A 22,133-nucleotide genomic window follows, 5' to 3' on the forward strand; every position below is an offset into this window, starting at 1 on the left:
AACTGGTAAATTCAACTTTTAACCTCCAGTGCATAGCTCAGTGCCTGGCTTAATGTACTTGTTCAGTGAATTCTTATTATAAGAATGACACAATTTATATAAAATGTGGCACAACTTATCCCACTGATACTTTGTCTGAAATGCCTGTGTTCCTTTCCTCCTTGTAATGAAATCTCCAGCTAACTCAAGGTGGATCCAGGAAGGCTTTCTGGATTCCTTTATCCTACTCTGGTCTCTCCTTTCTCAAAATATAACACATGGATACCAACTTCCTGATATTTAATTTGTAATGGTTTCATGAAGGTTTATAACATTTTAATGATTAATGTAAGGAATTAGGGGTTCGATTGGAGAGTGTTCTAATCTTGGGTTTACGGCTATGCATCTACGTGACCTGTGTGGCCCAGGGCAAGCTACTGGACATCAATGATCATCAGTTTCTCCATCTGTAAAATGGGTTTGGATATAGTTTGTAGGATTGCCATGTGATACAAATGAAATAGATATGTAAAATGTCTAGCACAGTGCCTAAGTGAGGGCTCTTAAAAAATGGCAACATTAAAAAACATCTTTCGTAGTATTTAGTCCAAGTCCAGAAACACAATAAACGTTTTATAAATACATGAGTTGGCTTATCAAAATGCTTGAATTTCAAAAAGCTAAGGTAAACGTTCATTGGACTCTGGAGAATATACAGACTGCTCACTGATATCCCAAGCTATCTCAATGAGTTGCTTATGCAGTCAAATGCTTTGCCTCTGAACCCATATTTGGCCCCCCAAGGACAGTGTGCTTCACACGTGGTTATGCTATGCCGAGATCCTCGCTTTCCTACGACTGCCATATTACACAAACATTATGCCTCGGTTCAAAGGCGCTGGACTCTTGTAAGGATGAATGACCTGCATGTGCTATTGATGTTTTATTTAGTTCTCACCACAATTCCCTAGTCACGTAATGCCTCTGCTCTTTGATTCTCCCACCTGCATATGTGGGTTTGAGCTGTTGTAATTCTACAGGGCGCAAACTTCCACAGGTGATCTGAATGAGATGTGTAGCATGGAAAGAGCAATCTTTATGAACCCCCTTATGGATTGAAAGAAGAAATCTTTCTCCCATTAGAAAGATGACTGAGTTGTAAGATTTTGAGTGATTTTTCCCTTCTTTACAGAGTTTTTTTTTCCTTCAAGTTTTCTAAAACTGACATATATTTTATAATCTGAAAGTAAGTTTAAAAACTGGTAAATATAACTGGATTTTAATTATGGCTATGCTAATTTCTAGCTGTGTAATTTGAACAGGTGATATATCCTCCTTCAGCCTAATATTCCACATGGGTAAATTGGAACTAATGTTTATGTACCTAATAGGGCTGCTCTGAGGATTGGATAGGATACTGGTACACTGTCGGTATTCTGCAAATATCATAGGGGGGAGAGTAGCTCAGGCTTGGGGGTCAGCAAGCCAAATGAGAATAATGTGTATTTGTTTCAGGCTCTGATATGTGAGATGAAAACCACTTTTTCCAATGTACCCAATTTGCCTCAAGTACCTAGTTCAGGCTGGTGCTCTCCTAGTTTCCGGAGCTACAGTTATGAACGAAGTGTTATCTTGCCCTTGTGGAACATGTTACAGATTTTCTCTTACGGGCAAATCAAAATGATTATCGTTCCCCCTTTCCCCTTAACTTAGTGCTTCCAGAAATCTGCTGGCTGTTAACAGAGTTACACAGAACTAAAGTACTAATATATGTCAGCATCTCTCTAGAGAAGGAACATAGAAATCTGTGCTATTTAACAAGTATCCAAGGTGACTGCTTAAAAGAGATAAGTACAGGAAACAGTCATGGTAAATGGATGGAAATGAGTAAAATCCATAAGCAGATGAAAAGATGAAGAAATTCCAAACTCTGCAGAAAACAGACTAAAGGAGATTTTCCATTATCGCCACCACAGAAATATGGGGCAGATGGAATCTGGAAAGAGAGAATTATTCTGCCTTCTTTATATTGCAGCATGGAGTGGAGTCGGTCTTCTTTACCTTAAAATACCCATTTCTTTCCAGGAAGACCCACATAGCACAGGGTGTGGGACATTCAGATATTGTTGGTTGAATGATGAGTAATATTAAGAGCCTCACTGTGTTTATATACTGACAAAGAAAATTCATTTTGACTATTTTTAGCTTTCATGTTCATGCCCTGGAAGATAGTTATTAATAACCCCAGGTTAGAAATAAGTAAACTGAGGCTTGGGGGTTATGAACTTTCCCCATAATAAATAGCTAGCACCTGTCTGCAATTAAAATAAAAACTGTCGCATGAGCGCACCTCTTCCTTTCCATCCTGCTTTACAGTGTGTGAAGCTGGTGTACCTCATTGGGTTACGGATGTTGGAGCAGAGCTTTGGAATGGTAACGGCACATTGGAATTGGGAATCCAAATGGCAGTCACTGACAGATTCAGTGTTACCTGCTTTACTATTGACAAGTCATAATAACTTTGTGAACCACTCGTAACAGGGTGTGTGTGTGTTCAGGGGGTTACTCCATCCATTCTCTTTTCACAAAACTTGAAGGCCAGTTAACAGACTGATATATTTCTGCTGAATATTTATATGCCCAACCTTCACAGAATTCACTGATACATTTCTTCTTTAGGTAAGTGAGCAAAACCGATTATGTTACTAGCAAATGCTCTTATTGCTCTCCTCTGAGTGAGACTCTCCTTCTAAAGATGCTTTGGCTAAATATTTAATTTAGTGCATTAGTTATCAATTTCATGAGTTAAAACTTGGGATCCAGAGGTTCTCCCTGCTACCCGTGCCAATACTCACCATGGAGGTTAAGGAGATGCTCAGAAATGCCTCAAAACAAGGATCTACATTGCTTGGCTTTGGGGATGAGTTCACAATAATCTTCATTTTTATGCTAATCACTAAAATAATTTATTACTAAATAATAATTACTAAAAGATAAAACTTATCTGTGATTTTTCCAGTCTTTCATCCAACTTGAGCTTACAAACTGAATTCTGCTATGACTTTCCATCTTTACTACTTGATAGGGAATACTTGGTGATGGGTGATAATTCTCTTCCACAAATATACTCTCCACCCCTTCCCCTAAAACTAATACATTTTCAATGGGAGGAAGGGATTCATTCTTATAAAAAATGGTCACTTCCTTGTTCATCAGCCTAACTCTTTGTCCTGGTCTCTTTTTCTCCGGTAGAGCTTTTTTGGTTTGCCTTTTTATCTTTGGGAACTCTGCTCCCTGCCTTCTGCACCTGGCTCATACTTCCTTCCAAAGCACCTTTCACATGAAGGAGGGTGACCCTCTCTCTTTCTTCCCCTGGGATAGGAAGTTGATTACAAAGAAATGCAGACCTGACAGTAGTGAGGCAGGCATGATGGATGCGGAAGCCTGAGTCCTAAACACAGAGAAGGCAGGAGGGCATTCTCTACTAAATTAGCTGGCATTTGGCAAATCTAGGGCTCACCCTGGCACAGCCCAGACACTTAAAGAAAACAGTATTTCCCTTAATAAGACATATGAATGCCCAGAAACTTAGATGCCATACATATGACCCCCTTATTCCCCCACAAAAAACAAAAACAAACAAAAACCAAACAAATCAGGAAAGATATTAAAATGTTTTTCCTCCATTTTCCCCTGGGACTTAACTTTCATAAATGTAACAATTACAATAGACTGTGAGCAACAGCCTCATTATAATACATGTGAACGTGTGTGTGTGTGTGTGTGTGTGTGTGTGTGTGTGTGCGCGTGCACGCGTGTGTTTAAACTTGCTCAAGCTAAAGTTCGTTACTAAAAAAAGAGAAGTATGTAGAGAAAGAAAGAAAGATGAAAGAAAGAAAGAAAGAAAGAAAGAAAGAAAGGAAAGAAAGAAAGAAAAAGGAAGAAAGAACGAACAATTAGCTTGTAGCTCTCCCTACCTACCAAAATTACCTTGTTTAAAGAATGCTGTTTATGGCTTAAACATGGTATTTTTCTTCTCCAACCTGCATAAGGAAAATATGTCACTTAGACTGTGATCCAGGAACTTCTAACTGATACACTAGGAGGATAAGGAACCGTGACCTACTACAAAAGGATTTCCCCGTAGCCTGACATGGGCAGGGACCTACCCAAGTTGAGGTGCAGGGCGAGCCTCCCCTTCTGGAGCTCCAGGGTGATGTGGTCTCCACGTTGTCCTTCTCCGTGGAACAGGACCCCATCTCCTTGCATGCTCTTGAACTTCAGGGAGATCACATCTTTGAGAGTACTCATCAGTTTCTGATTGAACCTGTACAGAAGGGAGCTTCGGCCATCAAAGTCGGCGATGTCTGATTCTAGGCACAAAGAGAGAGGGGGAGAAAAATCAGTACTCATCCTCTGAATTGCTTTCCCTTCTTTCCCATCTTAGTTGTTGTCCAATTAATAGAAATGTTCCTGACATCTATAACGTACCGACTCACTGGGAAACATATAGTCTAGACCCAATCTAATTAGATTCAGGGGAAATATTCATTTACAAGCAGCCATCACACACTCAGTCAGAGTGAAGTGATCATTAGCTTAGAAGTAAAAGCTCTCATTAGTGCTGTCAGCTTTTGCTTGAAGGGACAGAGTGCGAATACCACAAGTACCTTTGTCAGGCTCTATTGTGTCAAATGCCTGGTTGTAATAATCTCTCATGATTTATCCTCCTTAATAATTTGCTTCTGATAGTTGGAGTCACTTTATCCTATCATCTCAGGCTCAAGGTTGGAGATGAAATATATAGCTTATCATTTCAGCTCTGAACAGTACTGTCTTCCTAGATCTGCACTGAGAAGGATTCTGAGGTTTCCTTTTGGTTCAATGGAAAAGAATATGCAGTAAAAGAAAACTTACTATTTGAACAGAGAGGGCAAATATCTTGCATCCTTCTCATGCCTGCCTTATCTTGTGCTGATGGTATCTATCATTTTAGTTTTCATATACAAAAATGTTCATTCATTATTGTGAAAGCAAAAAGAGAAGGCCTGGTAATCATAATTTAGATAAGCTTATGTAGTAGATGTATATAAACATATCTGAAAATTGTAGGCTGAAAAGCCAATAAGGATTTTCTTTTTCTTTTTGAATGATGCATAACTGACCTACAATGTTATATTAGGTTCAAGTGTACAGCATAATTATTAGATATTTGTATATATTTTAAGATGATCATCGCAAAGAAGTGTAGTTAACATGTCACCACACACAGTTATAGAATTTTTTTTCTTGTGATGAGAACTTTTAAGATCTTGTCTCTTAGCAACTTTCAAATATGAGGAGTCTCGCCTCACCAAAGACTATCTACAGATGACAAATGAGTATCTGAAAAGATGCTCTAAGTCACATGTCACCAGGGAAATGCAAATTAAAATAATGAGATGCTGTTAACTGCATACCTATTAGAATGGTCTAACTCTGGAACACTGACACCACCAAGTGCTGGTGAGGATGTGGAGCAACAGGAACTCTGCTTCATTGCTGGTGGGGATGCAAGATGGCACAGCCAATGGAAGACAGTTTGGTGGTGTCTTACAAAACTAAGTGTACTCTTACCACACTATCCAGCAACCTAGCTCCTTGGTATTTACTCAAAGGAGCTGAAAACTTATGTCCACACAAAAACCTGCACACAGATGTTTATAGCAGCTTCATTCATAATTGCCCAATACTAGAAGCAACCAAGATGTCCTTCAGCAGGTGAATGGATAACTAAACAATAGTACACTGAGACACTGGAATATTATACAACACTAAAAAGAAATGAACTATCAAGCCATGAAAAAAAGAAAAAAAAACCCGAAAACTTAAGTCCATATTACTTAGTGAAAAAAGCCAATCTGAAAAGTCTACTGTATGAGTCCAACTATATGACATTCTAGAAAAAGCAGAACCAAGGGACAGTAAAAAGATCAGTGGAGGTCAGGGGTTAATGGGAGGGAAAAATAAATTGGCACAGCATAGAGGATTCCTAGGGCACTGAAAATAATCTATGATACTATAATGATGGATACATGTTATTATACATTTGTCTAAACTCACAGAATGTACAACTACAACAGCGGACCATAATGTAAACTATGGACTTTGGGTGATTACAATTTGTCAACGTAGGTTCATCAATTGTAATAAATGTACCACTCTGATGGGGGTCGCTGATAATGAGGGCGGGGAACTTGCATTTTGGGGAGCTGGGTATATATAGAAAATCTCTGTACCTTCCTTTTTATTTTGCTGTGAATCTAAACTGCTCTAAAAAATAGCCTTTAAAATAAATTAATAGTGACTATCTAGGGGGTGTTATTATAGGTTATTTTTACGTTACTTTTCCTAGTTTTTCATCATAAAAACTTTTACAAAAAACTTTTATTACTTTTATAATAGAAAAACATTAAGGCTATTTAATTATAGCTTAAAACAGATTCATTATATACCATCTTATGTAGGTGGGATGGTGGCGAATGGGTGTGGGGGGTGAAATTATTCTTATTTGAAATCAAGTATTTGGGATAACTCAATTTTTTATTATTCACCAAGCAATTAAAATCCTCACCTTGAACATACACAGTGATAAATTAAGGGGTTTTTTTTGACTAAGCATATAGAAACATCCTTTGGAAAGCTGAAATTTTGAAATGAAAATAAAAACGAAATAAAACTTTTCCTGTAATTAATTTAAAAATACCATTTCACAATTTATTCCTCTGGAATAAAGTGGTTCTAACCAAAAGCTTGCTGATGACTCCCGAGACCCTAAAATGAAATAGCCCAGGTTCAGAGGGATTTTCACAAATCCCCAGCTCTCTCAGACTCTCCCCCTATCACACCATCAATGTTTCTGCCTCTGTCCTCTGAACCAGACTCTACGAAAACCAAATGGAGGCTACGGACAGCAAGCTGGCATCAATCATAGAATAATGAGGATTGTAATGCAGATAAGATCATGGATGCTAAGCTGTGATGGATGCTAAGCTGTGATGGTCATAACTTGTTAACTGTGTTGCTTTGGCATCTCTACAGCCCTAAGCCTGATTTCCTCATCTATAAAGTGGGGTAATTACACCCCTCAGAGAAGTCTGCTGTGAGCATTAAATGTGCTTATCCATATAAAGTGACAATTTGTACAAAGGGATGCCATCATGTCTGTCATGTTATTTGTGTTAAACCAATAACAGATAGTAGGAGTATTAGTAGTGTTTAGGATACATGGAGAACTTTGCATTCCTCCCCAGTGCTGGCACCCCACTTTCTCACCCAAAATAATGCTATTTCACTTTTTGATTCAATGGTTTACTGTGCAGGGAATGCAAGCTGGCTCCAAGTTTCCTGTTCTGCCATATTTCAGCTTCTCAAACTCTACTTGAAATTCTTTGGGTGCAGAGTCTGCACCTGTATCTTCACGGTCTCTTCTGACTCCTCCCCTGTGGCTCCGCACCAGACTCCGGGTTAGGAACCGGGTCCTTAGGAGCTTTAGTGCTGAGTGAGGGAACGTGGCATATACAACTGGCGGCCGTGACACTAATATGCTGTGAACTAAAATAGAAGGGAGCACCTGGTGCTAGGGGAACAGTTTAAAGCTTAAACACTGTATATGACTATGGAAGTGAGGTGAGTTCTGGCATAAATAAGCATGGAATCTTGAGTTACTGCTGACAAGAGATGCCCTGACCTGGCTGTTTCAGTCTGCAGCACCCAGACTCTCCACTCCAAGACACTATCTCCTCTCTCTCCAATCCATCACAGCATTCATGATCTTCATTTCAATCCCTCTGATGTCTAGCTAATGTAGGGACTTAATCAATGCTATAAGCAGTGATGACATAGGTTACCTCTAAGAAAACACAGCTCCATGTTGCCATGAGATCTTAAAGAAACTGAGCCAATGAATAGGATGGGAAAAAAATATATATATTGTTGAAGTCTCACAGACCCGGGTTTCAACTCTGGTTTTGCTATTTACTAGCTGGGGAACTTGAGGCAACTTTCTTGACTTCTCTGAGTTTCAGTGTCCTATCTGTATAATAGAGCTAAGAGAAACCTACCCTAAAAGCCATTATGAGAATTACATAAATCACACCTGGAAATGAATAGTCACTCAATAACATTCCATTCCCTCATTCCATCATTAATCCAAAGGCATTACTGCAGTGGTAAAGATCTGAAGCATGATGTATAAAGATGGCATCAAGAACATGGTATAAAGGAAATCTGTTTGAGCCTGGGGTTCAGTATCCCTCACATCGCATTGAGCAGGCATTCCTCCAAGCCTTCATCACTTTCCATATTCTTAAAATAGCCCCACAACTGCCCTCCCAGATTCAACTTTTGCAGCCTCTCTCTGACCCATTCTGTCATGTTCACATCACCTTTGCTAAAGCCCTTCAGGAAACTCAATGCACTAAGAATTAAATTCAATCGGTCTCTGTCCTCCTTTCACACCTCATCCTCTACTTCTCTCCCCAAAGCTCATCCCACCCCAAGCATGCTGTATTTTCAGTGTGTATCTATGTGTCTGTCATACTCACATACATAAGTGTGTATGGGGGGTGGTTAGGACAACATGTACAGAGCACACACCATGAGCCCTGTAATTCCCTAAATGTTTTTTTGTGCATGAATTTATTTAATCCTATCAAACACCTATCATAATAGGGAAGAAGAAATCTGACTCCCTATTAGATGTTTCTTTTACCTTTGCATTCTATTGCTTTTGCTTTAAAAATGTTGCCTATAGGCTGAAATAAACAGGATAGCCCATTTTCAAGACTCTGACCTTCAACGGTATAACACTTTCTCATTCATATAAAGATAAAAAGTTGCAGAATAGAGAAGAGCATTTGTCTTGTTGGAGGTTTACAGGAACATCATGACGTGACCTATGCGCAAGAACAAAGGATTCAAAACCAAGAAGTTTTCAACAACCAACCAGGCCCCTCCCATGCCTGGGCTTTAAAAATGCTTTGCTGAAACCCTGAGGGGAGTTTGGGAGTTGGGGGCAGGAGCCTCCTTTTCTCCTTGCATGGCCCTGCAGTAAACTTTTCTCAGCTCCAAACCCTGATGTTTCAGTTTGTTTGGCCTCACTGTGTGTTGAGCACGTGAACTTACGTTCTTACGTTCAGTAACACTATGAGGAATGCACCGCTTTTATTATTGCTATTTTACAAGTAAGGACACTATGGCAAAAGGAGTACACAGTTTGCAAATGGCTGAGCTGGGAATCCAACCCATCGAATGAGACTTAGCCGTGTTTTGGGTGCGCTGAGCACCTTCCCAAGTGCCACTGCTCTCTGGTGGATCCCCTAATAACATCCAGCTCATCAGTCTAGTGCTGGGCCCTTTCCCTAACAGCTTCCTCCCATGAGTTAGTCTCCCACTAAGCACCCTGCCACTCCCTCAGTAACTCACCTCCCAACCAGATTTTGATACTTGGTTGTTTCCAGCTCCCCAGCAGGCCAGTGCATCCCTTGAGAAGTGGGTTTCAATGTGTATTAATCTCCTCATTAATTCAGAGCTGAGCGCTTCCTGTGAAATGACTTAGTGAGCTAGTGCAGCACCTTTGTCTGAGGGCAATACTGCCAATGGCCCCCTGACTTCCTCTCCCATGACCCCCCCTACCCTACAAGAGCCAGGCTGCCTATCCACACTCAAAGAGTTCATTTCTCTGGAGGCATGCACTCAGCCACTGGGGACACGATCCCTGAGTTCACGATTCACAGATGCTCATGAGAGCAGAGACGAGAGGCTCTCTTTAGAGAGCTCAGAAGGGTGGCAGCTCTCCTCCTAACACCACTGAAGGCCAATGAGAGAAACACTGACAATCTAAGAGAACTCAGACAAATACCCTGGACCTTTGCAATATTAATTAAGTCACACGTAAAATTCATCAGTCATTTCACAGATGGAGAAACTGTGTAAAAAATGTGTTTAACAAGGATTAAAGTTTTCCCCCACTGAATACTTAGTAATTCCCCCAGACACAGGAGCTATTTGAAGTATTCAGATTCCAAACTTGGTTACAGCAGATTTTAAATGATAGCAATGAGGGACCACATTTTTACAGTGTTGCTCTTAAGAAAAACAATTCTATCATATGCTGGGTTTTCCTCATTAGATATTATCATAACCCCTTTGTCCTGATCCTCTCCTTGGGTACTTAATTTGCAGCATGGGGTCTGGTTATGGAGATCCACACCTTCAGTAATGTTTTACATGCATCTTGGAACAAGATTCTCTTTAACAATATGAAAAAGAAACAGGAAAAAAATGAAGAAAGTGTTGCAAGGTGCATAAAGGTTAAAGAACGATCCTATTGGCAAATGAAGGAGTGTGTGATCATCTCAGAATATAGTTTTAAGGGCACCAGGAAAATAACTCACAAAACTAAATATATCCTCTACATTCTCTATCACAGCTTTTCTAAACCACTCGTACAGATTTCTTCCTTTGGATTAAGCATTCTCTAGGGGAAAAAGAAACTAATTAACATATTTTTGCCTAATTTAAAGTTCTTAACAGCCTTGGAGGTCCATATTGTTCCCCATTTGTAAAAAGGAGAAGCGGAAGCTCCAGAAGATTATGTACCTTGCCCAAAGGCATACACACAATAATGAGTTTTTTGACACTGAAGCCCTAAATGTTTCCTCATTAGAAAATGGGGGGTTGGTGTGAAGACTACATGAGATGTGCACCTCGTGGACACAGAGACTGCATATGCCTCTGTCCAGGGAGAATCAGGCTTGCCTGAGGAGTGTGTATGTGAGTGTGTATATAAGGAAGAAAATTCCCATTTAAGGAAAGATAATGTTGAATGGAAGCTTTCTTTTCCTTACAAGTTGATATTAACTTCCTTGTGCCCCCTGCTCTTTGCACTTGCTCTTATACTCACAGACCAAGTTCAATCAGAGCAGTAGCTCTTAACTTCTTTAGGGCAGACATGCAATGCCCTCCCTGCCCTCATGACCTCCACTAAGCTCAAACCCCCTATCCTGGTCGATTTCCACGCAGACATTCTCGTATTTGAGCCTTTATGGAGCCCCCTCCACATGGCATGGTCGGTGGTCCGCACAGGTGGACAGCAGTGAACTCAGTAGAGGTCCCTGGTCTCAAGGGCTAAGCTGGAGACAGCACCACACAATTACACAGCCCTGGGGAGAGATGAGCACCGAATGCTGGAGGCGCCCAAGGGAGGATGCCTACCCTCTCCAGGAGGACATAATGCATCGCCTAAGTCCTGAGGGATGCGCGCAGGTTAGGCAGGTAAGGTGTGCAGAAAGGGCGTTGCCAGCAGAGGGAAGTAGCCTCCCGTTCCTGAAGATGAGATTTCAGATCCACAAGGAGTCTGACTTGCTGGACCAGTGATTCTAGAAGTGTGCTCTCTGCACCCTTGTTACCCCCAGGGAGCCGGTCAGAAGTACAGGATTTAGGGCGTCACCACAGACCTAGAAATCAGAATCTCTGGGCTTGGAACCCAGCCGTCTGCATGTAGTCAAGCCCTCTGGGTGATTCTGATACTCAATGAGGTTTGAGAACCTCTCTGGTGAAAGAAAGCCAGGTCAATGGGGAGTCAGGAGGCTGGGGAGAGAGTCAGGGGTTTGTAATGAAGGATCCTATTAACAATAAAATAAGGAGTTTTAACGGTACACTGAGATGAATGGAGAAATAACTGTCAAAGTACTTAAAGTAGGGAAAGTGCATGGCCAGTTTGGGTTTTGAGAAAATGACTCTGGATTTTAGAAAGTTTTTCCGTATTATTTATTTGGTCAGTGCACATTCCAATCCTGGCTACCCAAACCTCTCCCTCTCAGTGGAATTACCTGATTTTGTTGTCTCCTGCCAAGGTGACAAAGCCCTAATGTGGCCTTTTGGGTGTTCTTTTTTTCCTTTTTCCTGCCCTTAATACATGGTGACCACTCATCAGAGTTCCTTATTTATTTATTTTTTTTTTCCAAACATATAATGCCAGCCAGAACACAGATGTTAGATATTCGCTTCCTGGAGTGGACCATTTCTCCCTCTTTCTCAAAATCGATTTTTAGAATCTCATTATAATGAACTCAATTTGTGGTTTGATAAGATGGTCATACTCTGGCAGATTGCACTCGAATATTGAGGTTAGGTGGATTGTAAACCCAAGGAGTCTTCAGGATAAGGGCAGGTCCTCCAGCTCACAAACCTGTCCCTTTAGATCAAGATAAATCCAGCACACATTCCCTCCATCCCAGCAGGACTGAGAAATGTCAGTACTTGGCTGACTTCCCACTGGGCCCATAATTGCTGACCCAGCTGTCATAGCTTCTCATCTGAGAAAGACAGAGTTCTGGAGGCATATTCTGGCATATGTGATGGATGTTGGTAGCTTGTCAACAAACTAGCTAAAAAAAAGGGCTCCACTGAATAAAAGACTCCAAGCGTGAATCCCCAAGTGAGCTGAAAAAGGCTCTCGTGTGTGTTCGTGACACGAAGTCTGTTTTCTCACAAGAAGGAAAGCTGGAGCTCTAAGTTGACAAGAGAAACCATCAATTCATCTTGAGAAAATCAGTGCCGCTCACTCTGGGGCTGTTTGCAGTAAACATGATTTTCAATACAATTACAGTGCAAAGCTTATCTCATGATACGTTATATAAGAAAAGGGAGTATTATTCAGACCATACACGTGCACTGAACACTTGAGGGCTTTGGTTAGCAATTCACAGACCACAGAGGTTTCCACAGTCAACTCAAATTTACAGAGATCCTCCACCAACGTTGTGACTTTTCCAGGCCTTATCAGAGGCCCATGATAACCTCAGATGAACAGTGAAACCAATGTAAGTTTCCAAACTAACTATGACAACTCCTAAGAATAGCTTTTCTTACAGAATTTCTGATGTGTCTGTGCATGAGAGCAGTTTGGAAAAACAGAATAGGTCTTAAGACAACATAAAGAACAGTCGTAGTACAAAAAACAAAACCTAAACTCTAAATTCTAATTCTAACTTTAGCAGATAGATTTTTTTGCTCTGACAGTCACATTTGCCTTCTTAAAATGTCTAGGTTTTTTGGCGATCTTATACTTGTAGACACCTCTTGTAATAGGGAAGAATACATCTGACTCCAGATTGGATCTGTTTCTTTTACTTTAAACTTTGTATTCTATTGCTTTTGCTACAAATGAATCACTAAAGAGATGTTAGCTATAGCCTAAAGTATACATGATGGCCCATATCCGGGAACCCTGCCTCCTGTGTCTGAGCTTAAGCTAAAATACATGTATTTAAGCTCACAGGAAACATCCTGACCAGGCCCACTTGTGAATGGCTGCAGGAAGGAAGAAATTAATCCATCCCCTCTGGAGTCTGGCTGGAACTAGGAAATATGTGCAACAACTTACTGCCTTTTTGCTTTACGTCCTCACCTCCCCCTCTTAAAGAAACTAGCATCCAAACCTGGGCAAGATGGTTCTTTGGAACACTAGTCCACCATTTTCTTGGTCTGTTGTCTTTCCAAATAAAGTTGCTATTCCTTGTCCTAGCAGCTCATCTCTCTATTAATTGGCCTGTCGTGCAGTGAGCAGTAAAAGCTTGGACTCAGTAACGCTCTGAGCACACCTAAAATGTGCAGTTCCACCGAGCTCTTCACTAACTACAAGACTAAGTCAAATGAATGTATTTATTTTAGGGAACTTCTGAAGTAGTAGAAATCTTTCCATTTGTTTATTCTCAAGGGCATTGGCAGTTATTGGGTATATTCTATACTCTTTTTGGTCACTGAGCTGAACTGTGAGATGCAAAATCATTGCGACATGGGCTGTCCCATTCAGGGACTCAGACACAAAAACACTGACAAGGGAAATGAATCACTCTGCTGGTATAGGATGCAATAAAGGGAAGTGTAATCATACCTACAACTTATTACCCGAAGAGGGGGCTTGGAAAACTGAAAAGGGGAGCAGATAACAAAACTGAGATGACAAGCATGGACTAGAATAATATGCAGCAGGCTGGGACGTATGGTCACCACAAGATGCAGACAGGTTAACAGAAGGTTTCAGCAGCTGGGTGGTAATGTTTCATAAATCCTGTTCACAAGTTCACGGAAGGAATGATCAAGGCAAAGGTTGCTACTGAGCATCTAACCCTTGTGGAAAGAGCAGAATTCAATTATGAACTGCTCCCTTGCTTCACATGATCCTCAGTGATCTTCAGCCACAACACACTATAATAGGGAAGAACAAATCTGACTCCACATTAGGTCTATTTCTTTTATTTTAACCTTTGTATTCTATTGCTTTCGCTTCAAGTTAAGAATGTTGTCTACAGCCTGAAATATACAGGACAGCCCATTCTCAAGACTCTGACCTTTAAGGGTATAAAATTTTTCCATTCATATAGAGATAAAAGTTACAGGAGCATTGTTCAGGAGCGCTGAACAAGAACTGCGCTGCAAGAACAAAGCATTCCGGCACCAAGAAGTTTGCACCAACCAACCACACCCCTCCCTCACCTTGCCTTGAAAGATGCTTTGCTGAAACCCTTTGGGCAGTTTGGGGTGTTTGAGGGGCATGAGCCACTTGTTCTCCTTGCATGGCCCTGCAGTGAACTTTTCTCTGCTCCAAACTCTGACGTTTCAGTATTATTTGGAGCCACTGTGCATTGAGCACACCAACTTGGGTTCAGTAACAACACAATTGCTCCCTGAAAGTGTTCCCATAATGAGACATTTAAATAAGTGTCAAAATGGGAGGAGAGCTACCATCACCCCTCTGCCCCCAAGTATTTGTTATTTTGTCTAAAATAAAAGACTTTTCATGTTTTTACATTTAGGGGAAATTGAATGCTCTTTGTTAATGATTCTATCTGGGCAAAATCTACAGAACTTAGTGCCAGGAGGCCAGTGGGAGAATCACAGTAAATCACTCCAGTGACAATTTCAACAGGGATTAAACATAAAACAAACAGTAGGAGGCAAGCCCTTGGCATTTGCGTGGGAACCCACTGCTGCATTAAGTGGTGGATCTAAGTATTAGGTCATTTTTCCTTTTACGGTTTCCTTTAAAATGATCACTGTTAGCAAATGGGTCATGGGACTCGGAGGGATATAGTCGGTCAAATCACACCCTGGGCAGCAGGACATTAATTCATCAGAAAACTTGTTAGCTGTGCGTTTTCCCTTCATTTGCTAGCCTTACAAAAGACTTGGTTTCTTCAACTTCCACTATGACCATTTACTTGTCTGCTTCTCGAAGTTACTAAAAATCCTTGAGTTCCAAAAAAGCAGAGGTTGTGTTACTTATTTCTCTGTCTCCAAAGCTGAGCAGGGCGGTGGGGGGGGGGTTACTGAGTAGTGTTTATTGTCTGTTAAAGGGATTTTAAGACTCTGAATCAATTAGTGAAGCTGTTTAAGATAGATCAGAAAAGGTGACTTAAGGTAGCATACTGCAGTGTTTTTTATTTAACATGTTTTTATTACATATATATGTGTATTTGTCTCTTCACAGAAGAGATTGTTCAGTGATTCCTAGATGAACTAAGAGGAAGAAGAGTAGGCAGATCTCATTCTTTTTCATTAACTTATTTTTAAGAAGTTTTCTGGGCCATCCATTTCCTTATCTATAGAATGAAAGAGTTGCAATGAATGATAAAATGCTCTGATTTCCAAAGTGGGATTCAAGGCTTCCACGGGGGCCTCCAAGCCCCCAGGTCTGACTGCTGCCACCCCATACCTCCTCTTCCCCAGGGTTTGCATGCTATAGACTCTGCCTTGAGGTTCCCTGTGATACGGCCATATGGGTCTTGGCATGCCAAGGGTGAAATATATGACTCTGTGATCTCTACCATGTGTGATAAATGGCCCCAGATGATGAGACCAACAACAAAGAGGGCAGCGGAAGCTGGAATGACAAAGAGATTTACGTGGGGAAAAAGAATATGACTTCAACTCTGAGCCTGATGAATTCTGGATGACACAACTTGGCAATAATTAACCAAATAGGAGCCAGTCTGTTTTTGTGTGGAAAGAAGGTAACTGGAGATAGAAAATGATGGCTGTAATTTTTAATGAGGGAAGCCTGACAGATCATTATACCTTATCAGAATTTATATAATGTTTAAAAAATTTATTAGTGTTCCTTGTTTAAAAGAAATTCAAAAGAAGACCCCGGACAGAAGTCCACATAGCCTGAAGTCTCCAGATGGCCTGATGAAGGTGTTGGAACCTTTAGAAACCTGGTATGTAAAAATGTTTACCCCCTTCCTTTGAGGTAGGTACAGGTGGCTGTGTGGTCCTGAATAAGGAAGGAAAGGTAAAATAGGGAGAAGTTTGGTAACCAGCTTAATTATCAGATGAAGGTAATGATGAACACAGCTAACACTCTGTGAATGCTTCTCACATGCGAAGCACTATTTTTAAGTAATTTGCATATATGAAATGATCACTATTACTACCATTCCCTTCATCAGAAAAGAAACCGTGTCCACAGAGGACCCAAGATTGTCTGAGATTATACAATCGGTGGGTGATAAAGCTAAGTTTATATCTCTGGTGGGTTGAGTGTAGAACCCATCTGTTTAATATTACCATAGCATACTGCCTTTAAACGTGTTTATGTGACACTGAAAATCCTTAAGATTAGCAATCACAGACATGAAAATGACCGTGTTGCCTAAGATGAACTGACTCTCAGAGTTCAAAGAGGATTTTGCAACAAGAGTTTTAAATTCTGGCTCCATATAACACTTACCTAGGAACAGAAAAAAAAATGCTTATGCTGGGGCCCTTACAGTGATTATGATTTAGATGGAGTACGGTCAGAGTACATGTTTACAAATATACGTCCCCAGGTGATTCTTATGTAGAGTTAGGCTTCAGAACACAAGTAAAAATTCAAGGAGTATTAGCCCAGGAACTCCTGGACTGGGCAACAGCTAAACTTTGTCCCTTGACATCTTAACTACATATGCTCAGGAATGGTAGGTTGCTCACTTTGTTCTTGTGAATAAAAGATATTATGGGTATTAGAAAATTGAATATAATGCTTTCCCTCTAATAAAATTTCCCCATGTCATATGACTAAATACTTCCAGACATATAGTGGAAAGCCCAAGGAGATAGGAACAGTACAGACTGTGCCACTTTGGGGAAGTTGTTCATTCAACATTTGAATTGATTTAATTGAAATGGGCCTCGTTCTGTGCTGAGAACTGAGTATCTAAGTAGGTATGGTCCTTAACCTTGTGGAGCTCATAAACCGGTAGGTGAGACAGGTAATTCACAATGAAATGCACATGTAAACATCTATTACATATCTATTTATCTGTCCATCTAATGTCTTTCTCCTCTTTTTATACATAGAGATAGATATTCTATAGATAGATGATAGACAGATAGATAGATAGTGATTGCTATACACTGAATGTTTATATTCACCCAAAATTCATAAATAACATGTTGAAACCTAATCCCCAATGAGATGGTATTTGGAGGAGGGATCTTTGGGAGGTGCTAGGTCATGAGGGTGGAACCCTCATGAATGAGTGAGTGGCCTTATCAAAGAGGCCCCAGAGAGCTCCCTTGCCCCTTCTACCAGGTTAGGACTTAGTGAGAAAGGACCATCTATGAACCAAGAAGTGAGCCCTCACCAGACACATCAGTTGCTGTGCCTTGATCTTGGATTTTCCAACCTCCAGAACTGTGAGAAATAGATTTATCTTGTTTATAAGCCACTCAATCTATGGTGTTCTGTTAGAACAGCTCAAACAGATGCTTTGAAAGAAAAGAATGTTATGTCTTAAGATAGAAAAATAAGAGTAACCTTATTTAAATTGGGACTCAATGGGCATCTGTCTGAGAAGATGATAATAAAGCTGAGGCTTATTAAGAGATGAGCTGAAGAAGTAAGAGGGAGGGAGGAGCATTCCAGCTAGAAGGTCCTGAGATAGGTAAGAACATGGCAACGCAGAGGGCAGGACAGAGGCCAGTAGTGTCTGAGTCCAGAGAAGAAAGGATATTGCTGGACAGTAAGGGCAGCGAAGCGGGCAGAGGCCAGGTTCTCCAGTCCTGTTCTTTCTTTACAGGACTTTGTTCCTAAGTGCAGGCGAAGGCATTGAAAGGTTTCCAGCAGAAAGTGGTTCCGCTCTGTATTTCATGATGATCCTGCAGGCTGTCGCAGAGATAATGGACTAAAAGAAAAGAGGAGTGAAAGTAGGTTGCTAAGTTAAAAATTCAGATGACAGATGATGTAATTGAACTAAGCTAGTGACTGTAATGATGAAAAGAAGTGGAAGTATTTGGGATGATTTTTGGATGTAATACTGATAGAACTTGCTGTTGAATTTACTGTGGGAAGTAAGGGAAAGGAAAGATTTCAAGCAAGATTCTCAGGTCTGTTTTGGGCAACTGGTGTATTTATTGAGATGAGAAAGACCACAAGAAGATGCTGAGTGTAGTCGGAGTTGATTAAGAGTTCCCTTTGGGATGTGTTCAATTTGAGCTGTTTATGACATGACCAAATTGAGACATCAATCAGGCAAATGAATACATATTTTTAGAGCTCAGAAGAAATATTTGGCTCAGGATGCAAATTGCCTAATTTATCTAAAGTCACTTCACCTTTATAAAATTCAGTTTTCTTTTCTATATACCTAGGAGTAGTAATTCTTATCTTAAAAGATTGTTGTGAGCTTTGGCGTGTGTGTTGCACCACACTGCATCATAATGGACAGTGGGGGAGGGGGTGTTGATGGTGATGCTGGTGGCATTTCTAATGGCAATTGCTAATTTAATGATGAATAACTGACACCAGTTGGGAAGATACTGGCTCTCTCTCCCAGGAAGAGTAGCCATGAATTACAACTAAGAATGATTCTCCTCATTTTCTCGTCTCTTCTTCTATCACAGTCTCTATAAAAAATGATTTATTTAAGACAATTCTACATTGACATCTTCATTTCATGTGTGCATCTTTATATCACCAACTCAACAATGTAGCAGGACCTATGTCCTTTACTTGCTTGGTTCACTGGCATGAATGTGTTTGACCAAAGACTAATCAATCTGAAAATTGATCAGAGAGAGAAAACACTCACGGAAAACTTAAAAACCAGATGCCCTCGTTGACAACAGAGGTGACACAGGCAGAAAAATGGTAATGTAGGAGGTATTCGCTAATTCTTAGGAGAATATAACGTAGCAAGCTGGGCTGTCAGATATCCGTCCATACATGGGAGACATGGCATAGCCAGAATGAACTTGACAGACAGCAAGAGGGCATAAGTTGTTCAAAATAACTATCTATAAAGATGCAACAATTATCTTCTTGGTTTACCACAGAATTATTGATATTTACTCCATGGAATTAGTAGTAATCATAATAGGGGAAGACCTCATGTGTTTGGGTCTTTGTAGAATGCAGAGGCAGGTCACATCAATCCTTCTCTTGAGCAGAGAGAAAGAATCTGAAAATGGCAGGAAATTGAGATCTCAAAGATTATGACAACAGAAGTGAAAGCAACAGCAAAGAGAGATCTGAATGAGAGACGAGAGGGCCCTTGCCTGGTAGAGAATATGATTAATGTTTCCCAAAAAGACCACTTATACTGGCAATACAAGAATGTCCTCTATGGATCTACACCTACATTAATACTAGCCGTCACTTACTAAGCACAGACTCTTTGCTAGATACTCTGCTCAAGGCTTGATAACATCAAAACTCAAAAATGACATAGTCATCTTTAAAATAATTACCACTCTCATTTATAGATGAGAAACAGAGGCTCAGAGAAGTCAAGAGTGTTTGCAGGAAGGTTCATCTTTTGAAGAGCAGACCATTTGTTCAAGTGTTCATATCTGAACACACAAAAGAAATCTGTTTCTCTGAACATCATTGTGACCATGGCAAAAAGATGGCCCTGGGGATGTGGAAGCAAAAGGAACCTTGGTAAAGTGGAACAGTCACCCTGACATTTATAAAAGAGAATGAAGGAAATCAAAGAGAAAAGATTTAAAAAACATAAATACTTAGGGAAAATGGAGACATGCTTTTACTTCTAGAGATTTTAAAACAGAATATACCAGAATGGGTTTAGGAGGCTTCAAACACCTTCAATTTAGGAATTACAACCATGATATTCTCAATTATTCAATGAGAGAAAATGTGAGGTAGTAAAGAAACCATGTATAAGGAAGATTCTCATAAGCTCAAAATTTTCATTACCTATAAAATACACAGAAAAGAGGACCCATTAAAAAAAGTATAAAACTGATGAATTGGGAGATTGGGATTGACATATATACACTAATATGTATAAAATGGATAACTAATAAGAACCTGTTATATAAAAAAATAAATAAAATAATTTTTTTAAAAGAGTATATAATTTTTTTTTTAATTACAATAAAAACTTTTGGAAATGAGTAAGGATGGTTAGGCTTTTGAGCCAAAACATTAAATATCCGGGGAGCATACAGCAATTGTCAGACACTGATCTAGGTCTCAGGTAGCAGTTAGGACATGATTCCATCATGTTCTATAAAGAGATGAGTTATTAGGCAAGGAAGCACCAGGTAATCTTAATTTAACAAGATAGGACCTAGAATTGAAGTTCATAAGATGAGGTCACATGACAGGGTCTGGGAGTCAGAAACCAGGTGACATTTGATCTGGGTGGCGAAAGGCCACCAGGAGTCATCCCAGTGAAGGGGAATGAGGATATTTCAGAAAAAAGTAGCAGCTTGATCCAGCAAACCCACTTCTAGGTATATATCTGGAGAAAACCATAATTCAAAAAGATACATGTACCCCAATGTTCAGAGCAGCGCTATTTACAATAGCCAGGACATGGCAGTCAAATAGGAAGAGACAGATGCCAAAAAAAAAGTACACAATTAATTTATGAAATGCAGTCATAAAGAATGTTCCAAAGGAAAAATACAGGACTTAAAGCAGTCCGGAAAAAGGTCTTATTTTCCTTAAAGCCCCAGAGCTTTGTATGATTAATAGTATATCTCAAGTGCTAAACGAATGTTGTTAACTAAATAAGCAAATGATTGAATTAATGATTTCCAAAATGGTAGAACTTTGTCGTCAGAAATTATCAAAATATTAAATTTCTACCAGTCTTTAGCAACACACTCAAATGGAATTTTGAGAAAAAGATTTATGAGGCAAAAGAAAAAACATCAGTTCCCCAGAAACTACAGTGGGTGTATTAATGGCAAATAATTCCAAAATAATAACATAGTGGCCTATGCTGAGACAGTGAGACTGAACTGATATATGTATCCATCCATTCCACAGATATTTATTGAAGACCTATTTGTGTCTAATGCATGCTGGCACTTAATAGGCAAGGTGCTTGCCCTCATGGCACTTACATTCTAGTGCAGGGAACAATCAACAAGTCAGCCAGAACAAACAAACCAGATTCTGGTTTGTGGCAGGCACCAGGAAGAAAATAAAAGTGAGTCATATAACTCTGGGTTAATGGTTGGCGCACAGGAATCAGTGCAGGTCACTTTGAAGGCTGATCCGAGCAGATTTCTCTACGAGTTGATATTAATATTGAGAATCACATTGACTGAAGGAGATGACCATATAAATCCGGGAAAAACTCTTCTGTGCCTAGGAAACAGGAAAAACCTGTCATATGTCAGCAACAGGAAGAAAGCCTGAACGGACAGAAAAAAGTAAAAGGAAGTTAAAGAGGTAGGCAGGGTACACTCAAGGGATTTTACTTGCCAGTAAGAGCTTCAATTTTAAATGAAGTAGGCAGTGGAATGATATGATTTTCTTTCTTATTTATAAAGATCACTTTGGCTACGTTGGCAAGAAAAACAGGTTTGTGGAGATATTGGCATGACCAGGATGGAGTCTATTTAAATACTCCAGGTGAGGACTGACAGGTGCAGTTACTCAGGGAAGCAGTACCAGTGCATGGATTTAGAATGTGTTTTGAAAGAAGGAACTGGGAGGGCTGCTATGAACCATAGATGCAAATCGAGGAGTAGAGATTCTGGGAAAGGAGAAATCGAGGCTGCTTCCTAGGTTTCCATTCAAGCAAATGGCTGAATCATGCCATTTATTGAGACGGGAGATGTGAAAGAGCAAGTTGTTGAGAGAA

At 40.1% G+C, this 22,133-nt stretch overlaps 1 protein-coding gene across 1 annotated transcript in view; it reads right to left on the reverse strand.

The window, feature by feature from the left end:
- Positions 1 to 22,133, reverse strand: part of CNTNAP5 (contactin associated protein family member 5) — an 857,380-nt gene that overhangs the window by 448,293 nt on the left and 386,954 nt on the right. Inside the window, exon 5 of the mRNA XM_059053215.2 lies at positions 4,149 to 4,352. Coding sequence (XP_058909198.2) covers positions 4,149 to 4,352 — 204 coding nt within the window. The remainder of the gene's footprint in view (positions 1 to 4,148; positions 4,353 to 22,133) is intronic.

This window comes from Kogia breviceps, chromosome 2 (genome assembly GCF_026419965.1).
Source record: "Kogia breviceps isolate mKogBre1 chromosome 2, mKogBre1 haplotype 1, whole genome shotgun sequence".
Lineage (NCBI taxonomy): Eukaryota > Metazoa > Chordata > Mammalia > Artiodactyla > Physeteridae > Kogia > Kogia breviceps.